The following is a 26387-nucleotide window of genomic DNA, read 5'->3' as shown; positions in this document are numbered from 1 at the left end:
GTCTGTGTTTAAACTGGGAAACAAGCTTGTAGTTTCTAGGGAAGCATTTTGAAAAGGAGCAGGCAAAAGTCTGGGTAGCTAAAAGCCATTTCAAAATATTTAATTATTTGGGAAAAGGCTTGAATGAAGATTGTAGTAGATGAGGTGATGCAACAGAACAGGACCAGGATTGTAATCTATGGAATTCAGTTGCCTATATGTTCTATATATTTGTCCAGCTGAACGTCAGCATCTTATTGACTTAATACAAAGTTAAATTGAAATTTGTGGCATTTTTAATCAGCAAGAGCTTGATAACTGATAACTGGCAGTCTGTTTTCACTATTTGGTTAATTGCACTGTTAATCACCTATTTACTATACAAAATACATAACACATGTTGAGGGCTCCTGTATTTCAGGAAAGTCTCTTATTGTCACATCTGAGTATCAACAGGAAGGAATTTTAATTACTTCTTTGGCTGGATAATAATACTACTTTAAGGCTCTAAGGGGCTTCTATTATATTTGTAGCTCTAGAATGATTTGATATAAATGTCTAATGAAGGAGCTCCTTCCTTTCAACTCTTGGAAAGGGACATCTGGCAATATATTTGAATGTAGAGTCCCTCTTGCTGGGAAGGGATTTAATTATTTGCTTAAAACCAAACTCTTGATTCTTATTTTTCTCTCCTTTTGTTTTGTGATAAAAGTGAATTTGGAAGATGCTAGTACTTCTTTATTGGTGCTTAAAAACAATGCGATTTGTTAATTTGAATGTATTCAGGACAATACCAATGGAGGGGAAGATAGGTAGGTGGAAAAAGTGCACCAGATGTTCTAGTGAGAGACAATAAGAGACAGGTTTCATGAGATTGAATGGTCAAGACTGATTTTTTGCACAGGACAAAGCTTGGCAGATTGATCCAGCATAGATGTAGCAAAGATTTTATCTCTATCATCAGCTATAATATGTTACTGAAGCATTCCCAACTCATCACAATCTTTAATTTTAAACATAGATAAGGAATAATTTAAAACTGGACAATAAACTCTGGTCCACGAGAAAGCTGATATGGAAGGATAATCCCTGACTTTATTGTTCTCTTATTGTTATGGAAGATTTGAATGACGGACATCTGTTCACTTGGCTAGATAGCTTCAAGCAATAGCATCTATGGGTGAGCAGAGGATGGAGAAAACTAACAAAGGTAGCAAAATCCTTTTGACAAGGCTGGTCCAAGGCCTGATGATAACTACTATAAGAAAAAGGTATTTTATGTTTCACATCTTCTATCCATGTTGAAAGATCACCTAGGATATAAAAATGTGCAAAGAAATTCTGAAAGAAAGAGACACTATTTTGTTCTCTGAAATAGGTTATAATTAATGGGGAAGATTGAGTATTTTTTTTGCCAAAGACATCATAAAATAAATCAAATCCCACCCATGAGCCAGGGTGGTGCAGTGGTTAGAGTGCAGCACTGCAGGCTACTTCCGCTGAGTGCTGGCTAACTGCAATCTGGCAGTTCATATCTCACCTTCTGAGATGGGTAAATGATGACCCAAATTGTTGGGCGTAATATGCTGACACTGTAAGTGGTATATAAGTGGTAAGTCTAAGTGCTATTTCCTTTCCCACATTAAATACATCTTCCCTGTACCCCACACCAATGCATGTGAGTCATTGATTTCACATTATCTGTTGGACGGGAGCCTACCACACTAGAATACCTTGCATGTTGATTACAGTAGAAGGAAGGGGATGGTCTCTAGCATGAACTTTCCTGAAGACAGGCTTGCCTGATAAAACGGCAAAAATAATGAATGTTAATGGGTTGAACTGGGTTTCAATAGTGGTTTTAATACTTTGTGGAGTTAGAATCTGTTTTAAGTGAGAAATCTACAAGATAGTGAACTGTAATTTCTACTTCACTCAGGGTTATGACAAGTATAAATGTTCACTACAGACCTTCTGGAAAATCTGTGAAATAACTCATGCTATGGAACTCAAGCTTCCATCTGAGACAACCAGCATGGCCACTCCCAGGATAGTGGGAATTGGAATCATTTACCATACAGAAGACTGCAAGTTACACATTTTTTGCCTTTTAAAATTTTCAGAAAAAAAGAATGAGGCACTGTTTTTTTTTCAATCCTTCAATGGTCACCTTCTAATTAATAATCTCCCAATGAGTTCACAACTATAATTGGTTATGAAATCTATGACATTTGAACATGGCATTTTGACATATTCTTTTTATATGAAGGAATCAAAAAACAGTCTTGATCTGATTTTACTTTACTAAATACTTTGTTCTTCAGATGGATAAAACCTGATTCCTGTTTTTACACAGGACTCTTTCATTATGCCCACTCATGAATGAATGCTGATGTTGTTAAATCAAAACTTTTAGTGCTTGGTGTGACATGGGAAGAAGACTTGCTATCTCTTAAGTGTTTCAGCAGTCCTTGTAAAAATGAGGAGGATGCAAAAAGTACATGTACTGCCCAACACAGCAGAAGTACAGTGATGGGAAAGAAAGCCTCCTTCAATAAGAATAAAGCTGATTTGTTAAGATTTATTGATAAGGATCAATAGAAAAAAAAAATCCACTTTTCAGTCTGCTGATTGCAAGAGAGTTGCGAGAGTTAAAATTCTGCAAGAGAGAGTGCTGAGAGTTAAAATTCTAGAAAAGATGGTGACGGAAACACAAGAAGTCAAACTGGTTTAAAGAGTTGCAGCAGAGTTGGACGGAATATATGTTCAACATACATTAGATTTGATATTTCCAAACCAACGTATGTGTGCCTTAATATTTCTGCACATATAACTTGTTTTCAATTATCATTTAATAAAAATATTTTTCATAACAGTATGTGTTTCATATCAATGATTATACCAATGATATATTTTGTACAAATAACAACTGTTACTGGCTATTGTAAACTTTCCCCCTCTTGGTCTCAAGAGAAGGATTTTCAAAGACAAAGCAGATATTTGATGATTTCTCCCTCCCCCTGCTATATTTGCATATTTTTTCCGCATCACAATTAGTTGCATCAGCAACATTTTTACAGAAAACTTATCATTAATTCAGAGCTCAGCCTAGCTGAGTGTGGAGTCCCTGAGCATCCATGCAAATGATTCCTTATAGAACTCAACAGCAATTTATCATTTATCCCAATTAGAATTAAGTGCTTTGTCAATGGTGTATAAGATATAAGATGAATGAAAATTTATTCCAGGCGCTAGCTGGACAGCTCATATTGCTATTTAAGTATCTATTCATATTTTCATCCCATCCTTTTAAAAGGTATATCCAGGTTTTTTTTCTCTGCTTCATCTCCATAACAACTTATAGGGAAGCAAAGCATTTATTTTTTCCCCCCTGCCTTTATTATTTTTGTAAATAACTCAAGGTGGTGAACATATCTAGTCCCCTCTTCCTTTTTCTCTACAACAGCAACAACCCTGTGAACTGGGTGGGGTTGACAGATAGCAATTAGCCCAAAGTCAAGCTAGGAGTCACTCAATTTGGGTCTGTATGTGTTTTCTGTCTACTGGAACACAGGAAGTTTCAGATGGTTTATTTCTGTGTCTTGCATTTAAATTTTCTTACAGCTGTGATGAGTACGTTTCAACAGAATACGTAGTGGGATTTTTATTTTATTTACTTAAAACATTAGCAAAAGCAATCTGGATGATTAAATGTTTTAACTTTGCATAGATTTTTTTGAAAAATAAAATGTAATGAAAAATACAGTTGAAGATAATTTTGTACCAAGCATTTTGAAGAAACCTTAGAAATTTCAGTCACCATATTTTGCTGATTGTAATATTTGAAGCCTTGTTGTCAACAGAGTGGGAGTATCTTAAAACACATTATCATCTAGTTTATTAAGTTAAGCCTTCAAGTAATTTTTAGAAAATAATTATGCTTTTAAAAAATATAAGCTTATTAGTATGAAACATGTGATGTTAGGTTTGTGAGAATGAACTCATAATCAAAAAGTGATAGCTACTTAGAATGTGGATATGAAAGAAATCAAGATGTCTTACCATTCAAAGATTTCCCTTAATTATAAAAGCAATGACAAGAACAAGCCAAGATGTTAACAAATATAATGTAGAATGACAACTTCCAATAAATCTGTTGGTTGAATTTACATTCACTACAGCTTTAATATGATGGCTGTACTGTATATTTCTGATCTATAAAAGCTTTTTTCTTCCAGAGTTTGAGAAAGGATCTTTGATGCTTCTAAAGCCAGGTAAGCAATATGCATTCTAACCCTACAATCAGTTATATACTCTTCCATTTGTCCAAAATAAAAGCTCATAATATTTTAAATCTAATTAGATTGAAATGCAGAGTATTATAGCATTTTGTCCAAAACACAAAAAAAGAATAAGGAAACTGTTTTATGCAACCTCCAAGGGAATGAAGACATTCTCATACATTTTAATAGGACTCTCACAACAGTAGTCCTTGGTGGGCTAGCTCAGCTTTCTTCCTGGGTTTGTCTGATGTTATCAAATACATCTTTTAATTTGTTGTGAAGGGTGATAGTCAGTGAAGGGCTAACAAAATTTTTACTACCACACTGTGGGCATGGCGTATGCAGATGCCCTGCATTTTCTTTCAACACTTTCAGTGCAAATTGGGTGCTCTGGGGTGGAGCTCCATTTTCGCTACCCCGCTGTGTATCCCCATCTCACTCCCGGTCTGGGCAGTAGCCTACCCCTGGTGATAGAGTAATAGTAGAGTTGATTAACTAATCTGAAATTTTGCACTTGGGCTCCCTAGGAGAAGGTCTGCAACAGTTTTGAAAATCTTGCTATATACATTATTAATCTTTGAAAGGTCAGAGATTAAACTGGTATTCTTAATACCAAAACAGAGTTCCAGCTGTTTCTGTTGCTCCCATCTGGCAGGAGATTTCAAAGTATTTCTAGCAGGACTACCAGATTCTGTAACAGCTTTGTTCCCTATGCCAGTGTTTCCCAACCTTGACAACTTGAAAATATCTGGACTTCAACTCTCAGAATTCCCCAGCCAGCATTCGCTGGCTGAGGAATTCTGGGAGTTGAAGTCCAAATGTCTTCCAGTTGCCAAGGTTGGGAAACACTGCCCTATGCCATCTCTCCAGTAAACTTGCAAGATTCATTTTTGTTGGCATGTACATGCATATATCCAGACTAGACTGTGTTGTTTCTCTGTGTCATATAATATATGTGGATATATGAATAATTTTGTATTTATTTTGTCATGTTTATGTAGTGTATATTGGAGAGGATGACCTTTTGAGAGCTTATGCAATGGAATTTCATTTTAATTTATGCTGATTAGTGTACATTCAAAGTAACAATAAAGTTATTCTATTCTGTTCTGTTCCCTTCCATTTTGTTTATTCTGTGTTTTATAAACAGTGGCCAACCAGAGGTCCATCCAAAGCCTACAGATAAGGCAATGGGGGCAACAATTCTCTTAACTCTAATTGCTAGCCACTTTTTGTATTTTATATTTGTTTGATGTATTCCACAAAGGGGACAAAGTAAAATACTGTACAGGTAGTCTTTGCTTTGTGAGATCAGCAACTTGTATGCTGAGCTGAAAAATAACTTGACAACAATGGTAGATCAATATAATAACAATAAATCAATAGATCAACAGATGATGCTGTTAACATGGCTCTGCACTACATCCTACAACATCTTGAATCTCCAAAGACCTACGCGAGGGTCCTCTTTGTAGACTTCAGTTCAGCATTCAATACCATCATACCAGACATTCTTCTAACAAAACTAAATCAGCTAGCGGTACCTGAACACACTTGTAAGTGGATCACAAGCTTCCTAACAGACAGGAAGCAGCAGCTGAAGCTAGGAAAAATCACATCAGATACCTGTAGAATTAGCACAAGGACCCCACGAGTCTGTGTACTCTCAACACTTTTTATTTTATTTTATTTTATTTATCAAAATGTGTATAAAATAATAGTAATGGTATAAACTTAAGCAAAAGCAAGTAGGTATAGGCAAGTTTGGACAATAGGACAGTAGGCAGGGACGGTAGGCACAATGGCGCACAATGGGGTGAGGTTGACTGTAGACTTAAGGTTTTGGGGGTTTGGGAAAGAAACCAGGTAGTGCATTAGTCTACAAGGTTGTGTCCTCCAAGTTTGTATTTTGTGTTCTGATTCTTTTTGCCAATGTGTTAGACAGAGCATGTATTGGTTGAGATTTGAAGTTGCCAGTTATCAGACCATTGTGATACATGGTCTAGGTCTTTTTGAAGGGTAGAAGTATTGTCGGTGGTATTGAAATAGTTTAACATCATTAGCAAAGAGAACGCGGTTACTTATAGCATGATCACTAAGGTCGTTTATGTAAGGAATGAATAGTGTTGGTCCTAGAATGCTGCCTTAAGGGACACCACTGTTGACAGGTGTAGGATTTGATAGGGCACTCTCTTCTCTTTTCTCTCTATACCATCTCAAACCATCCATCTGTTAAACTACTAAAGTTTGCAGATGAGGTTCCACTACTGTAATGCTCTCTACATGGGGCTACCTTTGAAAAGTGTACGGAAACTTCAGATTGTGCAAAATGCAGTTGCGAGAGCAATCACATGCTTCCCTAGGTATGCCCACACTCCGCAGTCTGCATTGGTTGCCGATAGTTTCCGGTCACAATTCAAAGTGTTGGTTATGACCTATAAAGCCCTTCATGTCATCGGACCAGAATATCTCCGAGACTGCCTTCTGCTGCACGAATCCCAGCGACCAGTTAGGTCCCACAGAGTTGGCCTTCTCCGGGTCCCGTCGACTAAACAATGTCGTCCGGCGGGATCCAGGGGAAGAGCCTTCTCTGTGGTGGCCCCGACCCTCTGGAACCAGATCCCCCCGGAGATTAGGATTGCCCCCACCCTCCTTGCCTTTTGTAAACTCCTTAAAACCCACCTCTGCCATCAGGCATGGGGGAATTGAGTCATCTCCCCCAGGCCTATATAGTTTATGCATGGTATGTTTGTGTGTATGTCTTGTTTTTTTTAAAAATAAGGGTTTTTTAGTTACTTTTAAATATTAGATTTGCTGTACATTGTTTTATTATTGCTGTGAGCCACCCGGAGTCTACGAAGAGGGGCGGCATACAAAAATAAATAAATAAATAAATAAATAAATAAATAAATAAATAAATAAATAAATAAATAAATAAATATAATAATGATACAACAGTGATTGATCTCATTTGAGACAAGGATAAATCCGCATACAGACAGGAGGTTAAAACCAGTAGAAATGGTGGTAGAATTCCCATTCTACCATCTCTTACAATACTAAACAATACAGTATAAACAGTAGAGACTTTCAAATTTCTAAGTTCTATCATATCTCAAGACCTAAAATGGTCACCTAACATCAAAAATGTCATCAAAAAAGCACAACAAAGAATGTTCTTTCTGCACCATTTTAGGAAGCTCAAACTGCCCAAGGAGCTGCTGATACAGTTCTACAGAGGAATTATGGAGACTGTCATCTGGTTCAGCAACTTGTCTGGTTCAGTTCTTCAAACCAACAAGACTGAGACAGACTTCATAGGATAATCAGAACTGCAGAAAAAACAATTACTGCCAACCTGCTTTCCATTGAGGACCTGTATACTGCACGAGTCAAAACAGGGTGGTGAAAATATTTACTGACCCCTCACATCCTGGACATAAATTGTTTAACCCCTACCCTCAAAGCGATGCTATAGAGCACTGTACACCAAGACAAGAACAGTTTTTTCCTGAACGCCATCACTCTGCTAAACAAATAATTCCCTCACCACTATCAAACTATTCACTAAGGCTGCATTACTATTACTATTAATATTCTCATCGTTCCTATCACCCATCTCCTCCCACTTGTGACTGTATGACTGTAACTTGTTGCTTGTATCTTACAATTTGTATTAATATTGATTGTTTCCTGATTGCTTATTTGTACCCTATGACAATCATTAAGTGTTCGACCTCATGATTCTTTACAAATGTATCTTTCTTATGTACACTGAGAGCATATGCACCAAAGACAAATTTCTTGTGTGTCCAATCACACTTGGCCAATTCTATTCTATTCTGTTCTATTCTATTCTATTTCTATTTATCCAAAGATACTTCACCAGAAGAGCCATTCACTTCTCCACTCGAAAGAGAATACCCTACGAAAGCAGACTATCAATCCTTGGTCTTGAAAGCTTAGAACTACGACGCCTAAAACACGATCTAAGTATTGCCCACAAGATCATATGCTGCAACGTTCTACCTGTCAATGACTACTTCAGCTTCAACCACAACAACACAAGAGCACGCAACAGATTCAAACTTAATATTAACTGCTCCAAACTTGACTGTAAAAAATATGACTTCAGCAACCGAGTTGTCAAAGCATGGAACTCATTACCTGACTCAGTTCTTTCCCTCCCAACATTTTTCCCTTAGACTATCCACGATTGACCTCTCCAGGTTCCTTAGAGGTCAGTAAGGGGCATGCATAAGTGCACCAGTGTGCCTTCCATCCCCTGTCCAATTGTCTCTCCTTATCTGATTTACCTTTTCTTCTTTTCAAATTTGTTGACCTATACTTTTATATCTTTTCTTCTATTCGTTTCTTTAGTTATATTACTACATATCTATTCTCTTCAATGTGTATTATGTATTGGACTAAATAAATAAATAAAAATAAATAAATAAATATTTCTATTTCTATTTCTATTATTTCTATTTCTATGGGGGTCACTACCTTACTTTTCCTTCAGTTGCTAAGAGAAGCAATGTGATTGCTAAGTGAAAAAAAAAACATGTGACTGGAAATTATGATTTTATTTTTGCCTTCTATATTAACTTTGCTTGTTACAAGCGGAAGTGCACACCAGTTGTGAAGCATGTGACTGGTGATCATATGATTATGGTATGCTGCAAATGTTACAAATACGAGGATAGGTCACAACATTTTTAAGCATTGTTATAACTTCAAATGTCTACTGCATGAGACAGTCAATAAGTGGGAACTAACTGTATTCCCTCAATTCTTTCCCTCCAACTAGCCCAAAGTCACTCATTGAGCTTTGATAGCTGAAAGTAGGCCTACATTTAAGTCTCTTTGGTTGAAGCCCAACATTTTGATCATCACACAACACTAGTTTGTGGGGGAAACTTTGCATTGCTAGCAAATAAAAGATAATTAGATAGATATAATAGTAAACAAAATCAGCTATATAACACTGGAATTATAACTTTAAGCAGGAAGATAATTGAAAATCCATACCTGTAATTGTGAAGTCACCTAAAGGAATGCCAAAACAGAGAGAAAAGAAAGGAAATTAATATATTGTTGAATCATGCGTTACTTAGATCATTGAAGTTTTGCTCTTAATATGAATTACATCTTTCCTAATAGGAATATGATCAGAGTGTATGTTTATCTGTATGTCTTGACAATTAAAAGATTATCTAATTTCTCAAATATGAACATCAAAAATGATGTTCAAATATGAACATCAAAAATAGGAAACCATACCTTGTCAATCATAATTGGTTGAAACATATAGTTAAAGGCAACATTAGATATTAAGAGAATAATCTTCTCTAACTTGTTATTCTTCAAATGTGTTGTGACTATAATCACCAATTTGAAACAAAAATATATTGCATTTGAAAAATATTTCCTTGGTTGTTTAAAATGTTCACGGAGAAGCATTTTATTAGCAGGAAATACATATTCTTTATGCAAAAGATCCCAGACCCAATTCCAAGATCCCTCTGATACCGTCCAAATGTGCTAGATATCAGTTCACACCCCCTGCAGCCAGCGTCCTAGTTGAAGGTGATGAGTCTAGTAGTACAACTATAGGATGTTGGGGGCAAAAGCCTGTTTTAAAATCTCAAAAATGATCTCAGACAGTGGGGATAAAATATGGAATACTGTATGTTTAAAAGCCTCCATCTGATCTGATGTTAACATTTAATAATATACAATCTGTTACATATTTCATTTGTCCTAAAGCATTATATACAAACTTTCTTGATTCCTTCACATTCAGTTGTCATAATGTCCACTCAACTGTATGAAGCAGCTCCTTCTGTGATGGCTATGCATGTCTGAGACCTACTTTTGTTGTGCTCTCTTAAGAGAATGCATACATGATCTGAATCCAGTACAGTAAAAGAACAGGCCGTGATACATAAACTCAGGAACATATCCTGTCCGTGCTAGGATTGTAAGATTGCCTTTCTGAACTGTACCTATCCATTTTGTGTTGGACTTAGCTCTTGTAATCGCCAGACATAATAGATTTATGGCTATTGATTTTATATATACAGTAACTGAAGGCTGGCAGTTTAAAGAAGGCTGGTATAAGCCATGGTTATACCAGCCATGGTTAAACAAGGAGATCTAGTTAAAAAGCATGGAAGTTGTAGTCTAAAATAGGACACTAAGCTGGTGAAAGCAATTTTAAAGGGAATGATTAAAAAAGAACCTATTATGTCATGTTGCAAACCATAAGACATTTGCTGTTCATTAATGCATTGTTTCCCAACCTTGGCAACTTGAAGATATCTGGACTTCAACTCCCAGAATTCCCCAGCCAGCATTCCAAATATCTTCAAGTTGCCAAGGTTGGGAAACACTGCACCAAATGTACCAAAAGAAAGACTGACTACAATGTGAATCTTGACCTGATTAATTTAAGGTCTGGTAACAAGCTTTGGGGTAAGAACTTATGGTCAAATATCATGTAGTATCTTCTATTTTTTTCTTAGTTCTTTCCTACCTTGATTCCGGTCAAAGGCACACTGAATCTGAAGGATTATTTTCAAACCATTATATGTGGAGAATGAATTTAAACACAAATTGACATGCAATAACTGACATAAATTGTTTTAAATAATCTTTACGGGGACAGCTTCCTTGAATCTTGAAAAAAATAAAGCATGAAATAAATTGAAAAAAATAATTTACACAAAAGACATTGATTGATTCCCCCATATGGAAAAGAAATGCAAGAAATGTAGTGCTTACCAAGCTCATTCAACAACAGGGCTGTGGAGAAGACACAGAAGGACAAATACAGAAGAAAAAAAATGAGCAATGAAAGTAAAGAAGACATCCACAGAGAAGCCTCAGACCCAGGAGGCCAGAAAGCGCAGATCTGCAAAGCTGCAGGATACAATTACTACAAAGAAAAATAGCATGAGAAATAATGGAAAAGACACGTTTCATGGGGATAAGTTGTGAAATTGTGGGAAAATATTAAATGCACTGTTATGATTTGTGTAACAGACAAATCTTGAATTCAATCAAGGTTCCCAACTTTTAGGTCATATTCTTGAATATATATAAAGATCTTAATTTTGCTTCATTGACAGCTCCACCAGAGATTGAGGAAATAATATGTCGCAATGGTTATGTGTGAGCATTTGCCTTTTTATTTTCTTTTTAAAAAGGGGAAATTAAGTCATTCCTATGCTTTATATGCTTTATATGTGCCTTGATACTTTCCTGGCACAAGGGTGCATTTTGCATTAACGAGGGGAAGACTTTGGTTGTAATGAACAGGGCTACTATATGTGGTTTGAAAAATCCAAATTAAGTAGAATTAGCTAGGCTCTTCCATAGTGATTTGCTTCCATTTAACGGTCTGGATTTTTGAAGCCTAGATCTGGTAGCTTTAGTACAGAATGTAGAGGCTTCTGCCTAAGGATACAGCTACAGTTGGAGGGTTGCACTAGGAATGTAATGAGAATATGAAATAATGTAAATATTTTGACTGATAAATGTTTGCTCTTGTCTTGTGCTTTGGTTAGAGAAAAAGGCTGAGAATATATTCTCTAATATGCTTGGAAACATCCCTGGATGACAAGCAAAAATTTCAAATTAAACTGCACTACTGTATAAGTGCACTAAGCACTTATAATCATTCCAGTTTTTTTCAAATATAGTCACTTGTGTATGAAAGTGTGGTGTACTTCTACACCTGCAGACAAATTGGAGGTTTAAGGCAATTTAAACTAAGTTAACAGAGAATTTATTTCCCATGGTTGCACCAGCTTCAGTGTACTGCCCTCCAGATATCATGTGCAGCTACCATCTGTAGCCATTACCTGGAAGGCTGGGTTTGGGAGTTTCACAGGCCAATATATCTGGAAAAGCTTGGAAAAGACCACAAGTAACCCTTTCTTTTATTTTAGTGTTGCCTCTGGTCAATCGATATGGCAAAGATTTGAACTAATATATATAACCTATTTGAGCAGAGACAAAAGTTCCTCTCTTAAAATGATTTCAGTTATTTGAAAGAAAATTAATTATCTGACCATGTTTGACATCAACGATTCAGTATTTGCAGTTGGAAGAAATGGATTTCTAGATGGAACATGTTTTTATGAATATCCTCACTTTATAAAAAATAGATATTTTCTTAATCAAGTGTGACTCTGTTTGGCATTGTAATGTAAAGAAGCCTTTCAAAAATAAGGATGGATTAAATCTTCTAGCCATCAAGCCTTTCAAATATCATACTGCCTTGTGAGTAAGACAAAGCTGACTCCTGCTCAAGAGAGCTTGCAGATTTCCTGGAAGCTTTTCAAACTATTTGAGGGAGATCTATTCCATAATTTAAGATGCATTTTGTACAGAGAGCCTATTGAATTTTCAGCATCAATGCTTCCATTTAATCTGGAAATTGCAAGCCCAATTCTTTAGGATATATTGTGAATAGTACATGTAGATAGCTATTTTACTTAGCCAAAACAAGATAACTTCTGTTTTTATTCTTTTAAAATATGATTTTTAAAAGAAGATATTGATTTCTTGCAAAGTATGAAATATGGGGAGCAGTTAGCACTTTTTTCTTTTGTTCTTAGCATTAAATGTTTGGTTGGCTACCAATCTCAACATTTTTTTAATCTGCATTTTGCTCACTGTATTTACCACTATAGCTTATTATGCTGCGGAATATTTTTATTTAAAAAAATTATGTGAATAGATCCAGTTACAGTTACATAGGTTTCTTTAAATGAACTTCACTTGATGAGAAATCTATATTGCACATTAATATATACACTGAGGCATACTAGTGACATATTCTTCCTTGTAATACTACAGATAGAATGGACATACCTATTTTACTATTTTTACCTACACACAAATTAAGGAATCGGGCAACTTAGTTGGCTTCTGTCCTTAGCTAAGTGAGCAAAGAGTGAAAATAAATTTATACATCTGCCTTATACACTCACATTAAATGTGAAGTGTTTTATCTGCATGAAATGTATAGTGAGTTGCAGTCCTCAAGGAATGGACAATGGAGAAAGAAAATATTTAAACCACAATATCCAATGATATAAGTTAAATACATCTGTTGGGATATCAGTCATTACTTTTCTTTCCATCATGGCCTGTTCTGAAAGGACCATCATGCAACTTCTGTTAAACTACACAATGTATCTAGGTTCCATATCAAAATTAGTTTTGAGCTGGGTTCTATATTTCATCTGTTAACATTGAGCTGCAATCAAAAATTGAGTAAGAATTCATTCACCTCAAGGACAAGGAGAAATTTTCTTTGGGGGGAGGAAGAGCCTTGGAATCAGTTAAATATATTCAATATGAAACCAGCTGGTTTGATTGATCTGTAAAGTCTTCTGGGAGACTTTGTAATTGAAATGTAGACTAGGAGTGCTTCAGATAAATAAATAAAACCAACACCTTAATAATATTAAATTGTTTATTTATTTATTTGTATTATTTTTAATTGCCTTATATTCTCTTTATTTCCAGAATATTGGGATAAATTTATATTTTTAGGAAAAAAAACCCTAAATATTTAATGAGGAAATATCCTTTAGAAGGGACTAGGACAGACTTACAGATCTATAGGTGTGCACATACCTGAAGAAAAGGTACACGTCTACTGACTATAGCATCCGTTACAACTATTTCATTATGCACGGATATTTTAGCCTATTGTTTGCAAGTGAGATATAATTTGGGGGAATAATTAAAAGGATGCTAAAGAATCTGTCCTTTGAGAAACAAAACTGCAGTGGTCACAATATTTGGATTTTATTGCATCCATATCACAGGATGTATAATATAAATAATTAACATGGTACATTGAAGTGGATTATAATAATTATCAAGAATTAATTTTTTTTAATAAAAGAGAAAGAGATAGATGCAAAATTAAAACTGCTAAGCTTGACAGAGGTCATGACACATTAAGTGGAAGCTGAGTAAGAAAGTTGTGAGAGGAGGGAGACACACATAGGGAGCGGTCCCAGTTTCTTGTAAGGTGCCTGGGCTTACTCTCACACCTTTCATTCGTCTTCGTATCCATATTGGTTCCTCAAGCACAAGGAAGAAACTGCACTCTTTTTCATATTCCTCACGGTCAAGTATTCTAAGGGTAATGTATTTCCTGTGGGAACACAAGACAAAGGCAAAACAAATGGTTGGTGTTACACACACGCACACACATGCTTTACGTTTGACCCAGCTGAGATGGTGACTGACGGTGATGATAATGGGGAGAACTCTGACCCACACATCCCTATTTTTATGTATGTAAGAGAGCAGAAAGCCTCTGTTCTGGAAACTTTCTTGGTGATGATTATAGTTCAGTACATCCTAAAGAATTTAATATCGGAACTGTATTGCTATGGGCGTGAAAAGCAACTTTGCATTGTTAAATTGCTTTGAAAGACAATGGATTTGCTTTTGACTATTCATGTTCTTCAGTGCTATTCACTGTATCTCAATAGCTAATGAACATATTTTATTACAATTATCTTATGAAATAACTTCACATGAGACGCACCCTTTTTCAGGCAGGCATTTTATGAACCACAAATACACGATCATTGTGTCCATCAAACTGAAAGGCAGACTTTGCCTGTAGTATATTTGAAGGCATTACAGCCCCTGAAAGCATGCCTATCTCCCCCATACTCAATGTATGTGTGGTCTCCTTTGAATGAAGACCAACAGAAGGATCTAACCTTACTTGCTAAAGATATTAGAAGAGCGATTTCAATGTCTCACATAGTTTTCTTTCCACTACATGGCACTGAGTTGAAAGCAAACAAGTTTTGTTCAAATTGTACTTGAAGCAATGTAAAAGGTAGATTAGATAATGATAGCCTTATATGACAGAGAGTATGACAATTTAATTAGATTCCTCTCTGGCTAAAACGATGCTTAAATTTGACAGCTAATGGAATTTAGGATACCCTAACAATGACACTTCTGGTCAGTGACTCAGCTCTCTGCCCCTTTACATAGATAATGGGAATGTGTGTCTTGACAATCTATGAACAGGGATGTGCCAGGCATCCATGAGTGATCAAGGTGCATACAGGTAGGGCTCAGCCCCTTATAGCCGATCCCCCACCTTTCTTTTCACTCATCTCCACCAGACGGGGCTCCCAAATTTCAACGTAGAAGGTCTTGTTTTTCTCATACTCCTCATCATCAATTACTTTGATAGATATCGTTTTGCTGCAACAGAGAAGAATAGAGATTCGAGAATAAGGGAGGAAGGAGAAAATGGGAAGACAGCAAATGTAGAGAAAGGATAAAGCTGTAAGAGGAAAGGAAAAGAAATTAAAGAATATTTTACAGTGCTGTGAAGAGAAAATGCTTTTTATGATAATATTTACAAAATTGCCTAAGATCATAACTGTCTTTATGAAGGCAACATTTACATGAAAAGTGTACCGTATTTTTCAGAGGATAAGGCATACCAGAGTATAAGACGCACCGAGATTTTAGAGATGAAAAAAAAGGAAAAAAGTATTCTGAAACAAATGGTGTAGTAATATATTATTTAATAAAATACCAGTGTAACAGAATACATTTTACAAACATGTAGACTATTTACAATCATGTACATTTTTTACAAACTTCAAACTTGACAGCTTTAAGATTTGCGGACTTCAACTCCCAGAATTCTTCCTCCAGTCATGCTAGCTCAGGAATGAGAGTTGAAGTCCACAAATTTTAAACTTGCTAAGTTTGAAGATTCTTGCAACTCTAATCCCTAACCCAGGGGTCTTCAAACTTGACAACTTTTAAGACTAGTGGACTTCAACTCCCAGAATTCCTCTTCCAGTCATGCTAGATGGGGTAATTAGAAGGCAAAAAGAGCCCCATCTTTGCAAAAAATGGACCATTTTTGTCTGTTTTTTGCACAAATTGGGTGGGGAAAGGGTCTGGGAAGCCTGGAAATTTAAGTCCACAAGTCTTAAAGTTGCCAAGGTTGGAGACCCCTGCCTTAGAGGATACCATCTTTACTAAAAGCCCTATCTGGCCAACATCCATTTTGTCCCATTCCTTTTCCAACAGCTTTTCTAATTAGAATTACTTCTTGCAGCTATGAAATATCTTTCGCGTTTATTTTCTCTGAATTATATACTGTATATATATTTATTTTTGGGTCCATATGCAAATTCGATATCAAATTTATTGACATCTGCTTTTATTTACTGATTGAAATGCTATTAGTCTTGGATTCTACATGTGAAAATGTGATTCTTTTAGTCTAAACCAATCAGTTCTGACACTTCACTTCAAAAATTGTACACAAGGATGCAGAGGACACGTTATCATGTGCCCCAAAACTAAGACTGCTACCGCTTACAGATTTAATATCTGTTCTTTATATTTAACATCCATTTGAAAAGTTTAGAGCAGGGTTTCCCAAACTTGGCAACTTTGTGGACTTCAACTCCCAGAATTCTCCAGCAAGCTATGCTGGCTGGAGAATTCTGGGTCTTGAAGTCCACAAGTCTTAAAGTTGCTAAGTTTGAAAGACCTCTGGTTCAGAGAAACAGAAAAGTTTGTATTGGTTTTAGCAATTACTACCTTGGATTATATGTAGATCTCTAAGAAAATTTATATATAATGAGTAGTGCTGAATAAAAATGATAGTGAATGGCTCTTTAATACATTAAAATACATTAAAATACAATTTTAATACATTTGCTAAGACTGGGAAAAGTAAAATCCGTAAACACGCCATAGCTGAAAAGTTATCTTACTGAAGAAAACTAGGCTTATTTGCTAGATTTGTACATCATGTTGAAATTGCAAAGGTTTAACACGTTAAGTCATTAAATTTATTTTACGGAAAAATAAGGAACCCAACCCCACCCCACCCCACCAAAAGGCATGTCATTAATAAGTTAGAAAACCAAATATGTTTTTAATAAAACAAAAATGGAAAACAAGACATTCATTTCAAAAACCACCCACCCACACGGTAAGTATTTCAATGCTCAAATCAATCAGTTTGTTCATTCATCAACTGCTCTGTCATTTACACAGGTCTTAGGATTCTATATATAGCAGAGTTTCCCCCCTCGCCCCGATCTCATTTGCCAGTTTATTGTTGCAAGTTACCTTGCAACATTCCAGAGTATGTATATTACTAATTTCTTTCAGAGCAACATTTCATCATTCGGATTTTAGCCTATGCTATTAATTTCTAAATTGCATAAATATGAATATGCTTACATATGTGGGTGAAGCCAGATGAAAGCTTACGAATACATTGTGAAAATGGGATTCGTATCTTTTGATATGAAACAATCCCAGGTAAATTTTGTGATTATGTCCAAAACAGTGTGCTAGAGGAGAAGAGGATTGCTGATATATGCAATCTGATTCCTGACCGATGGATGAATGTGTCGAATTTTGGGTTTTTACTGACTGTACATTGTTTTAAATGTTGTACTCTCTGAGTCCATTTTGGAGAAGGGTGGCGTAAAAATCTAATAAATTAAATTAAATTAATTATCTAATAAATTAAATTAAATTTATTAATTAAAAATTAATGGAGAAGGCCAACTATGTGGAACCTAACTGATCGCTGGGATTCATGCGGCAGAAGGCGGTCCCGGAGATAATCTGGTTTGGTGCCATGAAGGGCTTTATAGGTCATAACCAACACTTTGAATTGTGACCAGAAACTGATTGGCAACCAATGCAATGTTGGTGTGACATGGGCATATTTGGGGAAGCCCATGATTGCTCTAGCAGCTGCATTCTGCATGATCTGAAGTTTCCGAACACTTTTCAAAGGTAGCCCCATGTAGAGAGCATTACAGTAGTCGAGCCTCGAGGTGATGAGGGCATGAATGACTGTGAGCAGTGACTCCCTGTCCAGATAGGGCCGCAACTGGTGCACCAGGCGAACCTGGGCAAAGCCCCCCTTACCACAGCTTAAAGATGTTTCTCTAATGTCAGCTGTGGATCGAGGAGGATGCCCAAGTTGCGGACCCTCTCTGAGGGGGTTAGTGATTCCCCTCCCAGGGTAATGGATGGACAGATGGAATTGTCCTTGGGAGGCAAAACCCACAGCCACTCCGTCTTATGAGGGTTGAGTTTGAGTCTGTTGACAGCCTCCAGGCACTGGCACATCACTTCCACTGCTTCACTGACTGGACAAGGGGTGGAGATGTAAAGCTGGGTATCATCTGCATATTGATGATACCTCACCCCATGCCCTTGGATGATCGCACCCAGCAGTTTCATGTAGATATTAAATAGTAGAGGGGAGAGGACCGACCCCTCAGGTACCCCACAAGGGAGCAACCTAGAGGTCGACCTCTGACCCCCCACTAACACCGACTGCGACCGACCAGAGAGGTAGGAGGAGAACCACTGGAGAACAGTGCCTCCAACTCCCAACCCCTCCAGCCGGCGCAGAAGGATACCATGGTCGATGGTATCGAAAGCCGCTGAGAGGTCAAGAAGCACCAGGACAGAGAATAAACCCTTGTCCCGGGCCCGCCAGAGATCATCCATCAGAGCGACGAAAGCAGTTTCCGTGCTGTAGCCGGGCCTGAATCCTGACTGTTGAGGGCCTAGATAATCGGCTTCTTCGAAGGACCACTGGAGCTGGAGCACCACCACCTTCTCAACAACCTTCCCCATGAAGGGAAGGTTGGAGACCGGGCGATAGTTGTTAAGAATGGCTGGGTCCAGAGAAGGCTTCTTGAGGAGGGGGCGCACAAGTGCCTCTTTGTAGGGATCCGGGAAGGATCCCCTCCCCAGAGAAGCATTGACAATCTCCTGGACCCAGCTCCGTGTCACCTCCCTGCTGGCCGAAACCAGCCAGGAGGGACACGGATCTAGCAAACAGGTGGCGGAACTCACAGCTCCAATGGTCTTGTCCACTTCATCAGGTGATATATATAACGTCACCAGAAATCACTGAGTCCTACACGGGAAGAAACCCGAATATGCCAAGACCTTCATATACCCCTCCACCAAAATGAGGGTGTACCTTATTTATAGCACATTACAATATTTACAAATTATAGAGTGATTTAGAATCACTTTGGAATCGTTCGTGTTTGAAAATCCTTTGAACCAGGAATGCTAGTTTTCAGCTTTGTTGTGTTTTGTTTTCTTTTTTTATGAATACACTTTGCACTGATTTCTATTTTGTGGTAACAGACAGCAGTGGAACAGCTTAGCCCAGCCTGAGGGTCGTTGGAAATGATAGATGCTAGTGACCTTGTTTAATAAATTCATCAACTACAAAATACATCTGGAAGCTGAAGTAAATAAAGGCTGCTGTTTCTAAACTCCTGAAGTTAGGCTAGGATGTGTTTAACTAGGGGGAGCCACAATATTAAGTAAAACAGCACAAAAGAACAGATGGATAATATCACATTTATCTATGAAATTTGGGCATTAAGTATTCTCTATAAAAAGTATCCTCTATAAAAAGATAATGCTTTTCAACAAGCATCCATAGAATGCTGTGTATTCTCAGTCAGACGTTTCACACTTGGAAAGGCCATTTTTCTTTTCCTGGCAACAGGAAAATGGCAAAAAAGAAAATTTGCAGAAAAACATTTTTTTCTCTTTTGTAAACAATGATTAATTTGATCCCTTTTCATCCAGCGAAGATTTCAGTCATCATTAAATCATTAGAGATGCTTGATCTGATTTCTGAACTAGAGGCTGTTTATGGAATAAGAAGTAGAAATAGGGAAGTAGATTTTGAAGAGATGGCAGGGATATATGTGGATTATATATATATATGGTATGCTTGTGTGTGTGTATGTTAGTATAGGGGTTTTTCTTAATTTATAATATTTTAATTAATTGGATTATGTATTGGATTGTCTTTTCACTTGTTGTGAGCCGCCCCGAGTTTTCGGAGAGGGGCGGCATACAAATCCAAATAATAAATAATAAATAAATAAATTATTAAAGACTGATAAGAATCTGTAGACTGCCTCTCTTACTTGTCTCTCTTAATCAGATATGCAATATGATATTTGTGTCTCCAGTAGAATTCTTCAAAGAATTACTGACAGCTAGTCAGAACTGAATGATAAATATTGGTTACAACTAGACTTTCAATCCTGGGCCTAGAAAGTTTAGAACTAAGACGCCTTAAACAAGATCTAAGTATTGCCCACAAGATCATATGCTGCAACGTCCTGCCTGTCGGCGACTACTTCAGCTTCAACCACAACAACACAAGAGCACACAACAGATTTAAACTTAATATTAACCGCTCCGAACTTGACTGTAAAAAATATGACTTCAGTAACCGAGTTGTCGAAGCGTGGAACTCATTACCGGACTCCCTAGTATCATCCCCAAACCCCCAACACTTTACCCTTAGATTATCTACGGTTGACCTATCCAGATTCCTAAGAGGTCAGTAAGGGGCGAGTACAAGTGCACTTCCGTCCCCTGTCCTATTGCTCTCCTATATCTCCTATACCTTTCCTCTATTCCTATATCTCTTCTTCTATTCTTTCATTGATATATTCTATTCCTATATCTTCTTTTCTATTATTTCTTAGATATATTTTACTATGAGTATCTCCTCTATAACCTTCATGTATTTTACTATGTGTATATTGATATATACCCACTAAAACCCTCATTGTGTATTGGACAAAATAAATAAATAAAAATAAATAAATAAAATAAAATACAACACTATTTTGCCTAAATCACAAATACTATCCTTTTCTCCAAAGGGATTTTGGCAGAAACAAATTTACATGATGTTTGATGACAAATCTATAACTTATTTTTTCAGTGGTTCTTCTGGTATGTGCTTATGGAAAAGACTGTAGATCAGTGATAGATTAGATGCTAGAGAATTCACATTTCATGCATTGAAAGATGAATTCACAAAAACATGGAATAGCAAGAACCATGATGAAAGAATCTCCCTTTTTTGGGCTTTTTATCTATTTTTGACTTATGGATAGACAATATTTTATTATTTTCCAAACCAAATTGCAAAAATTGGCATGCTAAAAAATCAAATGGGTAAGTCAATGTAAATTTCCAAAACAACTACCGATATTAAAGGAATTATTTTACACTCTCTTCCCCCACCCTGCACCGCCAGGAGTGGAGTATCCCCTCAAGTAGAGGCAATCTGATCAATATATCCAGATGTGGAAGAGGTTGTCAGTATATTTATCCAGTGTCTAAGTTTAACAAGCTGTTAGGCATCTGTTAGATCTAATAATTGGAAGCTGAACCAGATGAGATGAAGTGGATGTGAAAGGAAGCAGTTAATGCTGGAGAGCTTATTTCACTTAGACTTTTTTTCAAAGCCAGAAAACAAGGTGTGCCCTTACTCTACTATTGAAGTTATCATTTCTACATATACAGAATTATGATGAGCCTCTATAGGACAAGTGAGCAGAAGCATAGCCAATCAGCCATACACAGATTATGCCATTAAATTATAATGTAATTAAGCTTTTAAGTAATGTGGCAATGGATTCATTATTTAACACTTGACCAGTACATCTCAATCTTAGAAACATAGAAGACTGACAGCAGAAAAAGATCTCATGATCCATCTAATCTTCCCTTATACTATTTTTTGTATTTTATCTTAGGATGGATCTATGTTTATCCCAGGCATGTTTAAATTCAGTTACTGTGGATTTACCAACCATGTCTGCTGGAAGTTTGTTCCAAAGATCTACTACTCTTTTAGTAAAATAATATTTTCTCATGTTGCTTTTGATCTTTCCCCCAACTAACTTCAGACTGTGTCCCCTTGTTCTTGTGTTCACTTTCCTATTAAAAACACTTCCCTCCTTAACCTTATTTAATCCTTTGACATATTTAAATGTTTCGATCATGTCCCCCCTTTTCCTTCTGTCCTCCAGACTATACAGATTGAGTTCATTAAGTCTTTCCTGATACGTTTTATGCTTAAGACCTTACACCATTCTTGTAGCCCGTCTTTGGACCCGTTCAATTTTGACAATATCTTTTTGTAGGTGAGGTCTCCAGAACTGAACGCAGTATTCCAAATGTGGTCGCACTCTATATAGCGGGATCACAATCTCCCTCTTCCCGCTTGTTATACCTCTAGCTATGCAGCCAAGCATCCTACTTGCTTTTCCTACCGCCCGACCACACTGCTCACCCATTTTGAGACTGTCAGAAATCACTACCCCTAATCTTTATTTCTGCACTTTGGTGACATGGTGATGACCTAGTGCTAGCATATGCAACTTACCCTTCCTGCCTCTATTTCAGAAATATTTGTGATATTGTAGCAGCCCAGTCATATATGTTTAAATGTTTCATCATTAGCTTTCACTGCATTGTTCACATTTTAGGAATAGTTCCTCTTCCCCCATCCTGCTTTTTAACAAGTGATAACATCTGATAGTCCTGAGGGCAGTAAAGGACTTTGGACTATTATAGGTAGGATAGTCCTGAGGGCAGTAAAGGACTTTGGACTATTATAGGTAGGAGATTATAGGTAGAAGAGACATTTGGTACCTGAATATAAATATGCAATGCCGTCTATGCTTTTGTTTCCACCAGGTTGTTCAGAAGATAACACATGGCATTAATCTATGTTTTACAAAAACAACACGGTATCAGGGGGTCTTTTTGACTGGCTTTTCAGAGATAACACAGATATAGAACTATATTTCCAATCAAAATGCTTCCACTTGAAATGGTAACTGGATGCCTATTTTAATTTTAGCTCTATAGATGTTCCCCCCAATGAAATGAACCAGATGGAAACGGGTTCTGGAAGAGCAACAAATTCAGCCTCTAAGGAAGATGTGGACAATTTTCGTTTATATATTTCCCTGAATAAATGGCATTTCACTTACAGCTCTAGTTTACATTCAATTTCACCTAATTTATAATAGCAGGAAAATCATTTGACAGAACTCTTATTGCAACATGTAGAGGAAATCCTTACAAAGGGATTTAAAAAGTACAGACTATTTATGATATGATAATACAGTGTTCCCTCAATTTTCGCGGGGGATGCGTTCCAAGACCGCCCACGAAAATCGAATTTCCGCGAAGTAGAGATGCAGAAGTAAATACACTATTTTTGGCTATGAACAGTATCACAAGCTTTCCCTTAACACTTTAAACCCCTAAATTACAATTTCCCATTCCCTTAGCAACCATTTATATTATTACTCACCATGTTTATTTATTAAAGTTTATTTAAAAAATATTTATTAAAGGTGGACGAAAGTTTGGCAATGACATATGACATCATTGGGCAGGAAAAACCGTGGTATAGGGGAAAAATCGCGAAGTATTTTTAAATTAATATTAGTATAGACTTTTCGCGAAGTTCGAACCCATGAAAATCGAGGGAACACTGTATACTGTCTGGAGATTAACAGAACACCGATATGGAAAAGGATGATTAAGCAAATATTTTGCAACCCATAAGTTGAATGTAAATATCACTATCACCCACTTTATTTCTATCAGTGCCTATTTTTCCATGCACCTATCCTGTACATGAGGAAAAAAACCCACCTTTCTCCTTTTAGCTCCTTTTCTACATTTAAGAAACTCAAATAACTAATGTAAATTTTATCTCAGCTTACATTTTAGTCAATAAATTTTACTTATGCCCAAAGGGCCCAAAAGCAAATTACAAATATAATCTAAACTTGCATTAGATAAAAGTTTAACAAATAAAATGTTTAATAAATATTACATAATATATTTAAGACTTATATCACTATACTATATATTCCACAAAAGGAACAGTCTCCTTTAAAACAGAAATGGAAAACAAAAGACCGAGAATAATTGATTATTCATGCATAATTCACAGAACATATTTGATGAATTGTTTTTGCTACCCAAAAAGGCATTCTATATTCACCAGGGAAGAGTCTTCCATCTGTTCAAATTGCATTGGAATCTCTCTCAGGCATGTTTAGCTCTCTTTAGTTATAAGAAATTATTTTAAATGTTACCAATTTGCATGAATGGAGTTTATAATTTGATTAGGTTAATTTAAACTAAAAATGGGAAGGCTACATGTCACATGGCTGCCATGTTCTAATAAATACTTTCATACCGCAGAGCAAATTTGAGGGAGAGGGAATGAGAAGGTAATAAAGATAATATAGTAAATCCCATTGCCCCATTTTCTCAAAGTCCCTTTCCTCTCATTCCTCCTCACCGTGAATTTGAGTTTCTATTTGCAATGGTCTTGAGCACTTCAAGGAGTTGAAATTGAGTTTTTAATAAGGAAATATTTTTTCCCCTCTCACATATTTCAGTCAGTCTGGAATTCTGAGTATTGCCCAAAGTATTAACCAGGGCAGACTATCAGTAACAGTAACACTACAACAGAGCTGGGAGAGACCTTGGAGGTTTTCTACTGAAACCCATTGCTCAAGTAGGAGATCCTACACCATTTCAGACCAATAGTTGGCCAATCTCATCTTAAAAAAACCTCCAGTGATGGAGTTCCCACAGGTTTTGGAGGCAAGCAGTTCCACTGGCTAATTATTATTATTTTATTATTTATTATTTATTTATTGGATTTGTATGCCACCCCTTTCCGTAGACTCGTGGCGGCTAACAATGATAAAAACAGCATGTGACAATCCAATAATACAACAGCTAAAAACCCTTATTTATAAAAACCAAACATACACACAAACATACCACTTGTAATGGCCTAGGGGGAAGGAATATCTCAACTCTCCCATGCCTGGCGGTATAAATGAGTCTTGAGTAGTTTACGAAAGACAGGGAGGGTGGGGGCAATTCTAATCTCCGGGGGGAGTTGGTTCCAGAGGGCCGGGGCCGCTACAGAGAAGGCTCTTCCCCTGGGGCCTGCCAAATGACATTGTTTAGTCGACGGGACCCGGAGAAGGCCAACTCTGTGGGACCTTATCGGTCGCTGGGATTCGTGTGGTAGCAGGCGGTTCTGGAGGTAATCTGGTCCAATGCCATGTAGGGCTTTAAAGGTCATGACCAACACTTTGAATTGTGACCGGAAACTGATCGGCAGCCAATGCAAGCCAATGCAATTGTTCTCACTTTCAAGAAAATTCTCCTTAGTTGTAGGTTGGATCTCTCTTTAATAAGTTTCCATTACTTCTTGTCTTGCCGTTCCTTAGCGTCAGGTAGTAGAGAGAATTTGCTAGCTTCCCTGAACTCAAGTATGTTAATGATATCTGTTTTATTTTTCAATTAATGCTAAAAAGAATCTGGAAGTCCTGAATTATTATTTGTTCACAGGAGATGATTGGTTGCATAGAAATTGTCTTAATCAGCCATAATAATTGCATTTTTTTCTTATTTATATAAGGCATTTTAAATGAATTCCACCATATTCTTTTTGTAATGCAGTGATTAGTACATAATACTGTATTTTTATAGTGTGACTGTGTAATCGTCAGGAACTACTTGGCTTAGCTTTGAAAATACGGTATAAGTATTCAAAGATACAGAGAGTAGCATGGAGAGAAAGAGAAGGGGAAAGGGTGGTATATGTTTGCTGGGAAGCTGATTGTTAAAATTTGTATAATACTTACAGCTATTGTTTAATAAAATTAGTAATAATAATAATAATAATAATAATAATAATAATAATTAGATTTGTATGCTGCCCTTCTCCGTAGACTCGGAGAGACACTTAATACTAGTGTTATGCTATGGTTATAAATATTGAATAAAATAAATTGAACAATAAATTGAAATACAGTTATATTGATCGATGGTGAGCAATCTGTTTTCATTGCTGAAATTGGTCTTATTAAAAGGTTACTTGCAATGGGATAATTTCAAGCTAAAACATGTACATTGCCCATTGCCAGTAAAGTGTTCCCTCAATTTTCGCGGGGGATGCGTTCCAAGACCGCCCGCGAAAGGTTCTTTCCCCAGGTCCCGCCAAGCAACATTATCTAGTTGACGGGACCTGGAGAAGGCTGACTCTGTGGAACCTAACTGGTTGCTGGGACTCATACAACAGAAGGCGGTCCCGCAAGTAATTAACACTAGACAAACCATCAAGCTGCAAACAATACCTAATCAAGAAAGATCAAGGAGTAAACCATACTC

The 26387-nt window shown here is 36.8% G+C and overlaps 1 protein-coding gene across 4 annotated transcripts in view; it reads right to left on the bottom strand.

The window, feature by feature from the left end:
• Positions 1-26387, bottom strand: part of SLC8A1 (solute carrier family 8 member A1) — a 305160-nt gene that overhangs the window by 30632 nt on the left and 248141 nt on the right. For 3 of the 4 annotated variants that reach the window (XM_070734658.1, XM_070734656.1, XM_070734657.1), the window contains exons 3-4: positions 14342-14445; positions 9294-9311 (exon numbers count right to left, since the gene is read on the bottom strand). In XM_070734658.1, the coding sequence (XP_070590759.1) occupies positions 9294-9311; positions 14342-14445 (122 nt within the window). Of the gene's footprint in view, positions 1-1712; positions 1782-4041; positions 4057-9293; positions 9312-14341; positions 14446-26387 lie in introns of all 4 variants that reach the window. The other variant, XM_070734659.1, reaches the window with a different exon arrangement.

Source organism: Erythrolamprus reginae, chromosome 1 (assembly GCF_031021105.1).
Source record: "Erythrolamprus reginae isolate rEryReg1 chromosome 1, rEryReg1.hap1, whole genome shotgun sequence".
Classification (NCBI taxonomy): Eukaryota; Metazoa; Chordata; class Lepidosauria; order Squamata; family Dipsadidae; genus Erythrolamprus; species Erythrolamprus reginae.
The sequence above is the reverse complement of the archived record's forward strand: the minus strand, read 5'-3'. Positions and strand labels throughout refer to the sequence as shown.